Source organism: Rhea pennata, chromosome 18 (genome assembly GCF_028389875.1).
Source record: "Rhea pennata isolate bPtePen1 chromosome 18, bPtePen1.pri, whole genome shotgun sequence".
NCBI classification, from domain to species: Eukaryota; Metazoa; Chordata; class Aves; order Rheiformes; family Rheidae; genus Rhea; species Rhea pennata.
Genome location: NC_084680.1, coordinates 10,207,070 through 10,219,933, shown reverse-complemented (window position 1 = coordinate 10,219,933; position 12,864 = coordinate 10,207,070). Strand labels below are relative to the sequence as shown.

The 12,864-nt window shown below is 41.7% G+C and overlaps 1 protein-coding gene across 3 annotated transcripts in view; it reads left to right on the top strand.

Moving 5' to 3' along the window:
- Nucleotides 1-12,662, top strand: part of AK8 (adenylate kinase 8) — a 73,267-nt gene extending 60,605 nt beyond the window's left edge. For all 3 annotated transcript variants that reach the window (XM_062590906.1, XM_062590907.1, XM_062590908.1), the window contains 2 exons: nt 9,286-9,366; nt 11,989-12,662. In XM_062590906.1, coding sequence (XP_062446890.1) covers nt 9,286-9,366; nt 11,989-12,223 — 316 coding nt within the window. In that variant the 3' untranslated portion in view covers nt 12,224-12,662. The remainder of the gene's footprint in view (nt 1-9,285; nt 9,367-11,988) is intronic.
- Nucleotides 12,663-12,864: the final 202 nt, after the last annotated feature.

The window sequence follows — 12,864 nt, the reverse complement described above, 5'->3', positions numbered from 1 at the left end:
AATCAAACTCCTTCATCTCTCATGTATTTTAGAATGTGGAGCTGTGTAAGTTAAAACACAATGTATTATTCCTGATAACCACCGCAATCTAGCTGGTCCCTGCTGGAGTTTTTTTAAGGATACTTCCCTTTTCCTCTTCCTTCTCTTGGTCCCCAGTATTAAAAAACAATAAATGCATTCTAGTTTACCAATATTTTCTCTGCAGTGAAGTCAGAAGAGAATACCAGTGTCCAAAAAGTTGTAAAACAAAAGACTATCATATGTTGCACCTTTTAATCATGTAATTGCTGAGTGACATTTAACTCTGAGGCTTTAAGTTACTCCTTTGTCAGCCAGCCTTCTCCTTCTGCCCCTCTCACTCCTCCCTCCTCCCAAAGCAACCTGCTTTTGCAGAGTAGTGCTTTAACTACACTGAAGTTTGGCTGGGCTTCTACATATTACAGCAGCAACACGAAAGCAAACAATTGAAGTATTTGAGAACAATGAAATATGTATGGCTATCTGTGACAGCCTTATAAAGCAGAGCAATTAGCCGCGTAATCCGAGAAAGCCAATGCGACCGGCAGCCCACGGTTCCCTATTAGTTAAATGCTTTTTGTACGTCCTCATCCCATCAAATCAACTAACACTTCCTTTAATTGGTTCATGAATTATACAGCTTGGCTGCATTATAATTTAATCACCAGTAAACATTCCTGGGGCCCGCTGTAAAGTGTATAGCACTCATTAATTCCTTAATTTCAGCAGATGGAAGGGAAGATCGGATGAACGGTGGCAGTACAGAGCGCCTTGGGCAATGGAAGAAGGAAAAAAAGGTGGGGGGCCGTTTAGGTTTTTTAAGGGCTGTCAGAAACTCAATCTGTGAGCTGTCAGCAGCCTGGACCCGTTTCCCCCCCGCCTCTCCCTGCCTTCACCCCACCTATTGCTGCAAGTGACTGACGGATTCATACGGAGGCTTGTCAACCCGTCTTTAAACATCAAGCCAGCGGGTAAACCAAGCCCAATGTAAATTAATTCTTGTCTTACGGGCCCCCCTTTCTCTGTCCCCATGAATATTTCATGGCGGGCAGCATAAATATTAATTCTAATAGCTCTGCACAGTGGTTATTATTTCTGTTTTATGACAAATATTCATAAAATATTCAGGACCCTTTTTTAGAACATTTACACACTTGATTGTGAAATTTTCCAGCTTCCTGGGGACACAGTAAACATATTGGGGTTCTCTTGATGGACTTTTTTCTCTCTTAATTAATACTGTGCCACATTAATATTTAATAAGATTTAGTTTTCTTTTCCCCAGAAGTGAACCCTATTACATTTGAGGATTTATTTGACAGTATTTAAACAGGGAATTTTTATTCCCTATTATGAAATTGGTTTCCTTTGACGCACATATAAAATGGCACATTATAACCCATTCTTTTATTCCCTCCCCTTGCCCCCAAATCATATACTTTTAGGTGTTGGTTCCTTTATTTATTTTATTTTATATGACAAATATCCTACCAACAACAAAAGTTAGCGTTTAAATGATTGGGGGAGGGGAGCTGAATGTAGTGTTTCGTAATAGCAGTTAAGATTAAACATCATTTACTATAAATTTGATTCTGTTTATTCAAAAGGAAGAAAAGTATAGCTTTCCTTGTTAGGAGCAGCGGATACTAGAGAAAAGCTGCAGACAGGTAGCAAAGACATCAGTTCTGATATGAGTTTGCTAGTACTTAACCCTGGAATTCTTGCTCCACTCAGTATTTGCTTTGCAGAATCACAGTTACTGTAGGGGAGGGTTGCAAGCCTGTAAGAAACATGACTGCATTTTGGGGGAGTGGATTTAGGTTCCTGACCTCAGGCCTCTGGGGCTGCAGAGGCTTTCGGTTACTGAGACTGAGTTTGATTAACCTTACAGATAGTGGAAATTGTGCCAGCCACATTACTCTAAAGCAGTGCCTGCTGCCATCTTATTCCGTGATTCATAAAGCGCCGCTGGAATGAACTCCAGGGGGAATGCAAAGATGCTGGAATAACAGCTCAGAGTAAGAAGGAGGCAAAGAATAAAAATGAGGGGAGAAATGTAAAGCGGTTTTGAATGGAGGTACTAAGGCATCCAGGCCGCTGATTAGGTATGGAAAGAGTTAACGTTACCTTTTCAAAAGAAGCTTTAAAAATGCGTTGAAGCCCCTACAATGAAAACATTTCCTCTGCAGGTGTGTGCTTTACACTGTGCTTATGTAACATTCACACAGCAGCTAGTTCTTCAGCCCACTGTCGGGTGGAATGGCTCTCGCTGCCAGCAGGCCTGGGCTTCCTCGCTGGTGTAAATCCGCCTGACTCCGTGGAGCTACTTTGCCTTCTCCCAGCTTGAGATCAAGCCCATTGTTCTGCAAAACAGGCAGAGCAGCTACCCAGGGAGACAGCGCCTGTTCCCGAGGTGTAAGCTGCTGTGGTACCTGCTGAGATGCTGCTGAGCTACTCGGGACAAGGGAGGGACTCGGCTGCCTGGGCTGTCGGAGGCTGAGCGTGTCCAGCTGGGGGATGGAAAGCATCTACCAGAGTCATTACTCTGCTCTGCTGGTGGAGGGAACATCTGCAGCTACGGAGGATGTTGTTCATCTTGCTCCCCTGGCCAGGAGCTGTGTACTGGGAATAGTGCCCCACTTAGCTGCCTTTTGTAGTTATTTGACAGAAACGCAGCCATTTGAAAAGAAGAATGGAAATAGCCTGTCATCAAGTGAGTTATTATGGGAGCTCAATGAGCAAAACACTTGTGCCCATTAACCTGTGTTTTAGAGTTTGTGCAATGTATTTTCCCTTATGGTCAAAACTTAAGAGAGTGAAATTACTTCCCAAAATAGAAACAGGCATCAAAAGGTATCCTGGAACTTCAAAGACATTAGTGAATCAAGCCTCCCAACAGCTCCTTCTATAGATAAGCAATAGGGATCATTTAATCCATTACACTGAGGTGCTAAGTCAGTATCTAGGTAGGATGGAAACAAAAGATTCGTGTCTAGGTAGTGGTGCGGCCTTCGAAGAGTGTTTCTAGCCTGTGCACTTCTGGGCAAAATACCTGGTTTATAGCTGCACTGAGAGAAACCAAAACAACATGGAGAAAAGATAGATGGGATCTATTTAATCCATTTAATTTTTAAGAGGGGATTTGGGATGCTGAGTATAATTACGGGAATATAATGTGGTCAGGATCCTGTGGTTGGGCCCCTGATTCTTGTAGTAAAGGTTTCAGATTTGAGGTGTGACTATACTACAAGAAAGGGAATGCGCCTTACAGGAACTGATTAATGCAAGTCAGATACCTTGAAATAATAATAATAAAACAGTACAGTAAGATGATGTGGGTTTTAGCTGAGAGTAGTCACTTGAATTCAGGTCCCTTCAGCTAGAACCAGGATCTTGGTTTGCCATATTGCTTTTGATAACTCAAGTGTGCCACCTGAGAAAAAGAACTTTTTGCAATGCAGAATTTTTCTTGTATCTTGCCCAAGTTTGCCTGGTTTATTGTCCTTGTATGACCAGGCAGAAGTCTGTACAGTTTTAAATACAGAAATTTTTAACCCCCCAAAAAAATTCAGTTTTAGCAATGGATTCTACAATTTAGCTAAATCAGGGGGAGTTGTTAGAGATGGTACTTGTCCCTCTGCTGGTTCAGTCCATAATGCCCCCAAGGCTTTTCATCATTTTGCAAGAGCTGAGTTGAGCTGAGTTTCTTCGCTGCCTGCTTTGGCTTTGTTTTATGAGTCAAAGTTCATTTGTGCCAATGATCACATAAAGATTTTACCTGTGGAAGCTTTTCAGAGAGTTACAGCATCTGTACACTTCAACAGCCTCATCTGGTTTTCAGCTTTATATCTCAATTACAAAAATTGTAGCCATTGCTTTGCCAGAAGTAAGTCCTCTCGGAGAGCTGTTTTCCTAGGGGAATTGTGCCATAGCATCAGATAACGTATTGATATCTCCATATTGTGTAAAATGTACTGTGCCTTATCAAAGGCTCCATTTTCCAGCCTTGGTTTGACATTTTCTATTTGTCTGCCTGGAAAAGAGGGTAAGTTTGGGTCCCTTCCTCTCCTTCCTCCCCTTTTTCACTCTCTCTCTCGGTCTCTTACCCTTTCTCTCTTGCTCTGATTTAGCTAGGATTCTGTCAAAGTTCTGACAGTAAAGTTTGCCGTAACTTCAAGATCAGACAGCAATCTGATCTTCATGTTCTTTTTTTCGAAGCAGACTGATGTGGTACATTGTAAACTGCCAGGAGCACTTGCTAATTTAGTAGTTAATGACAGTCACAGAGAGTGTTTTTCTTGCCCCTGGAGAGGTTTTAGACACAGCTGGGGTAGATTTGCCACTATCAATTATGTACAATTTTAAACAAGAATTGGCCAGCAGGGGCCTCTTTTTTTAGGAAGTGCAGAGCGTGAAGAATGGGAATATGGCAGCTGGTACCTGCCTATGGGGGAGAAGATATATAGGATTCAAGAAAATAAGGAAAAGATTAATAGCTTACTATTTTTAAAGTTGCAGTTTCAACTTAAAAGTTTAAATGCTGCAATAAAAATTATCCATTTTTTTTTTAACTCAAGGATCTTAACTTTATTGCAAAACTTAGTCTGGCCCCAGTGTAGCTGCAAGCACATCAGTAGTATCTGTTACTGGTCCTAGCTTGTTTTTAAAAGCCAGCTAAGGAGTCAGGATTTTGCCATAGATATAATGCTGCATTCTTTTTTCATCCTTAAATGAAGACAAGGTGTGAATGCAATTGGATTTAATGATGTAGGTCAACTTTCACAGACAATAATTACATGAAAGGGCTTGGCTTTGGGCTCCAGTCCACTACTGTCAGTTCAGAGCAAGTCCAGTTAATGTGCGATGACAAGGACGAGAGTCTCACCTAAGTAAATAGCTCGAATCTAGAACAGTCAACATCCAGATTATTCATCTGGGTCAGCCTCGTAAAGCAGCTATGTTTAAGTTACAGGACCAAAAGCTGTGGAAAGCCGTGGTCTGCAGGCAAAGCTTTGGTTCTCTTGAGATGTGAAGGCAGCTGGTGAGGCAGGGAGCTGTCTTGGAAGGTCAGTACCTGTCTGGGGAGGAGAAGCATCCCTTGATCGTTACCTCAGTCATACCAGAATTAAAGCACGCAATATGTAGTTTGTCATGGCAGCCTTCCTAATTTTTCCATTACAGATGCTTTGACTTAGTGCCATTATATCTACAAAGCAGGAAAACCAAAAATATTCTCATGAGGCCAGGCCTCAGGAATGTCAGTTTTAAATAACTTGGATTAACTAGGTTGTTTGCCATCCAGAACTAACACCTTGGGCAGGATTAGATAAATGCTCTTGTGTAAGTGAAAAAACTTTCTTCATCTACCATATGGCAGTTGCACTTTTTTTTTTTTTTTTTTTTTTTTTTTTTTTTTTAAGAAAACTGTTCCATAATCAGTCGGACTTGAAATAAAACTACCACCACTATTTTTGCCTGTCCCTTCGCCGTTTGTGCAGGGAAGCTGTCAGAATGGCCTAGTGACCTCAAGGTGTTGGAAGACACCATCCAAATAATCAAATGCCAGAAGTGATTGAAATAGTCCCTGGCTGGCAGCTAAACATCATTGTATTCCTGCTGGGTGGGAGCCCCATATATTTCACTGGCACCCAAAGGTGGGCTGGTTCTCAGAATAGGGCCTTTGACAACGAGGGTGTCATCAACATTATTACTTTGCCAGAATGTTATCTCTCTAATGTGTCTAGAGGCGGTAAGAGATGAGTTCAGTGATATAAAGTACAGAAGGAGGCAGGATTCTAACACAAGTTATTTATTTTTTTTTCCTTTTAACGTTTGTGTTCATGGTTTTAGTATTTGTGAAAGCTAGCTGGCAGGACTGGACCTTCTCTCACTTCTCTCTCCCAGGAGCGCGAACAAAGGAGAGGGAGCAGAGCTTTGCTCGCGAATCACTTGGCGTTGGTCTAGCAGCTGGGTTTCCGCTCCATCATACTTACGGGGACGTGTCCGCAGACACCTTGGCTGAGAGAGTCTACCAGGTTATACCCACAGCACACCAAACTGAGACTGGGTGCTGATGATTTTTGGTTGTCCCTAGGTAGGAGTTGAGCCTGTGATACAGGAATGTGAGCTTGTCCGTACAGCTCCGGCCGGTCCTCCCTGGTTGTGTGCCTGGCAGTCCTGCCCAGTGACGTTCGCAGAGCTGAACTAACGGCTTGCCAGCTCTGAAAGAGAAGCAGTGCTGGATGCTAATCTGGCAGTATAATGTAGTATCCTTTGATATGAGGCTGTGTTTCCTTGCCTCCCTGTCTACCAATTCTAATGACATCTGTTTCATATTTTCTCTTCATAGAAGTTGTGACACATTACAACATACAAAGCCTGGCTGATTCCTAAAGCGAGCTTTAAGGAGGGTGCATTTATTTGAAAAATATTATACCCTGTACATGAAAGGGGCCAAGTGCTGAACCCAGTGCTCGCTGGGAGCTGGTTCGGTTGCTACTCTGAACACTGGTCGGAGGCTGTGGATACAGCCCTGCATCTTATGAGGATTTCAAGGAGCAATCTGATGGTAATGTCACCAGGACGATTGGAGGTTCATTCTGTGATCATCGTTGTAGTAGCCTGAGAAAGGGACATGGGGCAAGGTGTTGCTCAGGAACACCTTGAGAAGCTGACGATATATCATATACTGAAGGCTGCAGAGAATGCGGGTGTGAAAACAGGCTTTACTCCCATGAGTAAGCCCCCTGGGGTCACATAATAGACTTTGCATTGTACGTGTCTCTGTCAAAATGATAATAAAGCTTTCTAATTGGAAGTATTTTTTGGAAGTATTTTAAGTCTAGTCAGTAGTTCTGTGTATGTGTTTTCCCCCTTTCTTTCTTTATTTCTTTTTTTTAATCCTTTTTCCTGCTTTTGAATGATTTTAAATTGACAGCCCTGGGGAGTGATGTTTTCTCTTATCCGTAGGAGATGTGCAGTATGGCAGGGCAAGGCATCACACCTTCCACTGGAAGGACCATAAGATTAGGAGTTTTTGCTGTTACACTGTATATTCTGTCTCTGCTGCTAGACAATACATAGGGGGGAAAAATCCGTATTAGCAGAAATGTCTATACTTTTCCTCCTGCACTCTTCCTTAATGGTGACACCAGACTGGCTAATAAGAAGCATCTTGTATAAAAAAGAAAGGAATCTCAGACAAGGCTTTCAGAGTTCATTTTGTTGGCAGCTTTTTAAGTGGAGTTTTTTTAGGCTCTTCTTTTTCAAATACCATAATACTTTTTGAGCTAGTAACTATGAATTACAACAAGATTTCTTGATATGCCAGGTTATAATCCTTTAGTGTTTTTGTTTATTTCAGAATATAATAGGAAGCCGTATCAATTATCGTGACTGTATAAATGTTGTTCCTCTCTACTAGAATATTCATCTTGAGATACATCATCAGATGTTACCTGTTCTGACAATCACGTTTTTGTGCCATTGTTGGGCAACAGAAACAAAGAAAAACAAAATGTTAAGAGTGTAAGGGATAAAAGAGTGTTGAAACTGTTGTTCTTTTCCTGTCTTTGGAACCTGCAAGATCTCGAATGTTTTATTCCTGGCTGTTATTTTGTTACCACAATGTGACTAGAAGTCAGTATCTGTAAACATTTGAAAAGAGAAATGATTTTCATAACTTTAAATCTTACAAAGGATTCTAGTAATCTGTTATGTGCATGCAGAGGTAAAGCTCAGCCTTTCATCTGGTCTGATCCCACCCAGTCAGTATAAAATGTTCCTTTGGTGAATGTCTAAAGCATACAGTATCTTTTGTGAGAGGCAGACAAAAGTGAGAAGAGGAAGTCTGGCCTTTAAGGCAGCAGCAGAGGAAGGTGTGTTAGAAAGAAAGGTGCACTTGCAACCTTCAGGCCTTGTTTGATTGGTAAAAGTTTATTTCCATAAGTTTTCAAAGGAAGCCTTATTCCTTGTTTTACTTTGGAAGAATTGTTAAAGGTGATCCCTGTCCAGCCCCGCTTTGCTCTGGCATTGGAATGGTTTCTCCATTGACTGTGGGACGCTCCCCAGGCCGGGGACTCACGTCACCTATCCTCAGCAGTGTGGTGAGAATTTTCTGCTGAAGAGTTTTGAACTAGAGTATAAAATTAACAGAATGATTATAATGAACTGACAAGGAAGGGTCGCTTTGGGATGGGCACAATAGTTTATGTAACAGTGTAACGTGCCTGGGGTTGATAGTGATAGATAATTTCTGGTTCAGCATCCCTGATTCGAATCAAGGCTCCTGTGTATGATGTGTGAAATAAGTTGGCAAGTCCCACTCTGTTCTCTGGTGAAAAGCTGTTCATAGCAATAACCCACACCGTTGACACTGACTTTTTAACATGCTGAGCAGTGTCTTGTTCAAACTCAATGGGAACTGCAGATATTAATCTTAAAATCCCACATTAATGTTTCCTTTCTTAGGAGTCTCAAAAGAGAGGCTTATTGTCAAATAGCTTCTCACACTGAACTGCCTCCCATGTCCTAGCGCTGGTCTCTGCAGATTAAAGCAGTAGAAGGGACAGGGAATTGTCAGCATCATCATGTGGCATGAACTAAGGCTTATTACTTGCTCTGCTTTAAAGGATGCATGATAGCAGTAGGAGATAGGCGGACTCACACTTTGGGACCATGTGGGGAGACAAGGGTGAAAGAAATGAAAGGAGGCTAAGACAGCAAGCGGGGAAACCCTTTTACAGGCAGTAAGTCATATAGCACTGCCATGAGGGAAGAATATTGGCAGGCAAACTGTTTTTCTGTCCTTGGCAGGACAGCAGCAATTTTCTGCCTACCTTTTGCTCAAAGTCGTTGTGACTGGATTTACTAGTTCAAATAAGTAGCTGAAACCGGAGAAAGTTGAAGGTAACTGCTGCATTTTAAGTGGAATGTGACACTTCCACTGATGGGGGCTCCAAGTGCAGCGCCGTCACAGGTGTCCACACTGCGTTGTGTGTTAGGCCCCTGTGCCTAGCACTGTACGTGTTGCATAGCAAAGAGCTCCTGCCTCAATGAGCTTGGAGGCTAAGTAAGATGTGAGGAGAAGAAGCAGAGAACAGAGGTGCCATGCATATGCTAATCTTGCATGGTTGGTGATCTTGAGCGGTACTGTCATTTCCATGTTCATGCGTGCCCTTCCTTTAGGGTAAGGATTAACTCATACTCAGAAGGTCACAAGTGCTGTTCTCAGGATGTTAATGCTGTTAATTATTATGTTCTCCGTAGGGTATTTTTCTTCAATCTCCCCTATGAGTCCATCATGGAACGTCTGTCTCAACGGAGGATTGATCCGGTCACTGGGGAAAGGTTAGCATTGGTGTCTCATGTTTGACAATTTTTAAGTCTGTCAGTGAGATGAAAGTGTCAGATAGACTTCACAGAAATCTGAGGAAATTCAGGAATATCGTTCTCTTGCTTAGGGATTCCTTAAAAGAAAGGTTAAAAATTTCATAGCTACTCAAATACCAGCCTACCTACCTGCTGCAGCAAGGTCCTAGTCTCAGACTAGTGCATTTTAAAATCCCTGAGAGTGAAATCTACAGTAGCAGTAGCTCAGTTTTTATCATATTAATGGTGACTAAACTGGTGGGTAAAATAATGCTGAGGGAATATGTCTGAAACCTAGCCTAAATGTAGGTGGTTTTCACCCATTCCCATGGGAAATTTGAAGGTTTTTCCAGCTGGGGAAGAGGAAATCTTGCTGCACTTTACTTCCCCCAGCTCCTGTGATGGTTCTGTGTACTGAGAGACATGATACAATTCCTGCTCAGTAGAGCAAACACGTTTGAGTCAGTGAGTCACTGCAAGATTTGGTTCTCAAACACGGCGGTTCACCTCACTGGCAGTCACATCACCTTATTTCATCAGTGACCTTCAGGTTTACTGTCTCTTCCGCCCTTGTTTTCAGGGGAAAAGTAACAGTGAAATATCTTCCTAAATACCTACTGGATTTGGTGCTGGATTTGCAACTTTTGCTTGTGGTCTATTTTTATGATGGACTTCTCAAATAGACAATTCTCCTCTCTTAAATTGTAAACCACCATTTTACTTTTTCTAATATTTCAGTACATCCTATTGAATCAAAGACAAATACCAAATATGCAAAAATTAAGGCCATAAATATTGGACTTGTGTCAAAGTGATAGATGATTATTCAGACATTACACTATAGGTGCAACATTAATTTGCAACAGCAGCAGTGATTTGCTGTAACTTTTTCCTTTGTTTTAGTAATAAGTGATGCAGTTGTTCAGAAAAAAATTAACATTATGAAGCAAATCATTCACACATCTTTGCATTTCTTATCATTAGGATTAGCCTGTTCAGTATCTGCTCCAGTTAGCACGCTTTCTTCTTCCAAAGTCTGGGTTTTACTCTTTCCAAATTCATTGTGAATTGAATTGTTTTAAATGCTCTATCTAATTCCCAGCATTATGTTAAACCTGCACCACTGACTGCAGTGTGGTGAAGAGGGTGGGCTTCAGCTGTGCTCTAAATAATCCTAATGTGCAATGAGCACTGCATTCACATCATCGTGTCGGCAGGAACTGTAATGCAGTTCAGTACAGAGACACAGAAACTCTGTCTCTCTCTCTCTTTTTTTAATATGTCTCAGCAGTTTCAGAAAATTTGGCTCTACAGGAAGAAGGGTAAATTGTTTTTATTTTAGGCACAGGAGACACTTAATCAGTGTCAGCAATTTTAAATATCTGTTTGCAAATGAGCTTTTAGCAGTTGTTGGAAGCCTTTGACAATATAGAAACATTGTCAAAGTACTTCTTAGTCTCAGCTATCTGGGCAGACTGAGCTGGATCACAACACTGCTGCTGGGCTCTGGTGATGAGCACAAGCCTCTGACTTGCTGAAGACTGCTCACTAGATGAGTGAACCCACAACTGTGAACTCAGCCCAGCCAAGCCAAATTCTAGTGTTTTGGAAGTTAGAAATAACTAAAGCTTAGCTCAAAGTGAATTAACCTTTTATCTTCAGCAATCATAAGAAGATATTGAGAATTATAGTCTACCAAGTGTCCTCCCAGAACCAGAGACTGAGGTAGGGCGTTGGTATTAACTTCTTCCACTGACCTTTAGTACTAACAGAATTAAACCTGCTCATAGTGAGTTACCAAGAGGGAAAACATACCTGTGTTTCGAGCTCGACATTGTGGTGGTTTGGAGTTTGTGTCAAACGAGGCTTGTGCTTCAGTTAGCCTTATGCCATTTGCTGGAAGCACCCAGCTGTATGCTTGCTGAAGGGAAATACTTTTGCCAATTGCATTGGCAACATCAGCCCTGTTGCTGGCCTTTTGAATTGCAGCAGGGAAGTCCCCAGTGCCTGAGACTCTGAAACACATTTTAAGATACAGATCCTTCAGCGGTACTTGGACGCAGGGCCGTGTTTGCACTCATTACCTCAATGCAGAAAGAGCACTCACAGTTTGGCAGTTTTTTTCTGCCTGATGTCAGAAATATCATCAGCCTAACAGTAAACAACAGCAAAGACTTTTAACAGATTCTAAGGGTTAAGGGTATTTTTTTAGATACCAGACTGAGAATCAAAGATCACAAGTAAAACGTGTATTACTTAAGGATTGGATCTGGATGAAATATAGAAATGTTTATGAGCCTGGACTATTGGGCAGAGAATAGAGATTTTTCTGTTTGCACCTTGTGCAAGGTGTATACACACCAGCAATGGTCTCTGTGGGGCAGCTCAAGAGAAGCTCTTGGATCTCAGGTATCTGAGGTTCTTGAGATCAAGAACACCAGAAAACTTACTCTGAAATTTCCAGTCATCCTTTTGAAACCCTGACCTACAATGATGCAGTTCCAGGGACCTAGGACAAGCAAAAGCATAGGAGTTTCTTAGGCAATGGCTGCTATGTCTCCAGCTTGAGCTGAAGTGGTGGCATTTGTATCTCATCTCTAGATACCACACTACATTCAGACCAGCTCCAGCACTGGAGATCCAAGCCCGTCTCAAGCAGAACCCTAAAGACAAGGAAGAAAATATTGAGATGCGCCTGGAAGCCTATTACAGAAATGTCAAGGAACTGGAGGAGTTTTATGAAGATGCCTTTTACGTCAATGCTGACCAAGACCCTCGAGTTGTCTTTGAGTTTATAGAAAGCTGTATCATTAAGCCCCTTCCACGCAAGTCCTGACCCAGGAAAAAAGTTGTTTTGTCTTTTCTGGCATACATAATTAAATTATGATTTCAACTGCAGATTGCAGTATGAACAAAAAAAATTAGAAGGCTTGTAATTAATAAGGATGATTGCTTGAAATCTCTTGCATGGACAGTTGGTTTTAAACTTTTCTCTGCAGTGTTTGCAGTCCTATCACTGAAATGGCAGGTTTTCAAAAGAGACCAGAACTCAACCAAGCTCTGTCTAGGCTGGGTTGTAATTATGAGAGTAAGAAACCATCCTTCACAGGGAAAATTTCAGTTAACTTGAGATCTTTGTTTTGTGATCCAAGCTATGAAGCCCTGGGGCCAGGGAAGTTCATATGTTTAATTTACGTATCTTTTTCTGATTTTGTGATTCAGTGAATGGCATATTTGTCTTAACAATGTAACACCTATGTAGCCAATTTGGAATATTAAAGCTATTAAATGACTTTGTGTCTTAATTCACTCAGTATTCTCCATCAAAACTACCCTGGCACTACCTGTTTGCTTCGCTGTGAGAGCCTGCTGCAAGCAAGCACATATGTGAAAAGAATAACGGAGCTTGCAGATCAGTAGTGCATTTCCCCGAGAGACAACAGCAGTGCTTTACAGCCAGGAGACGGACGTTTGCAC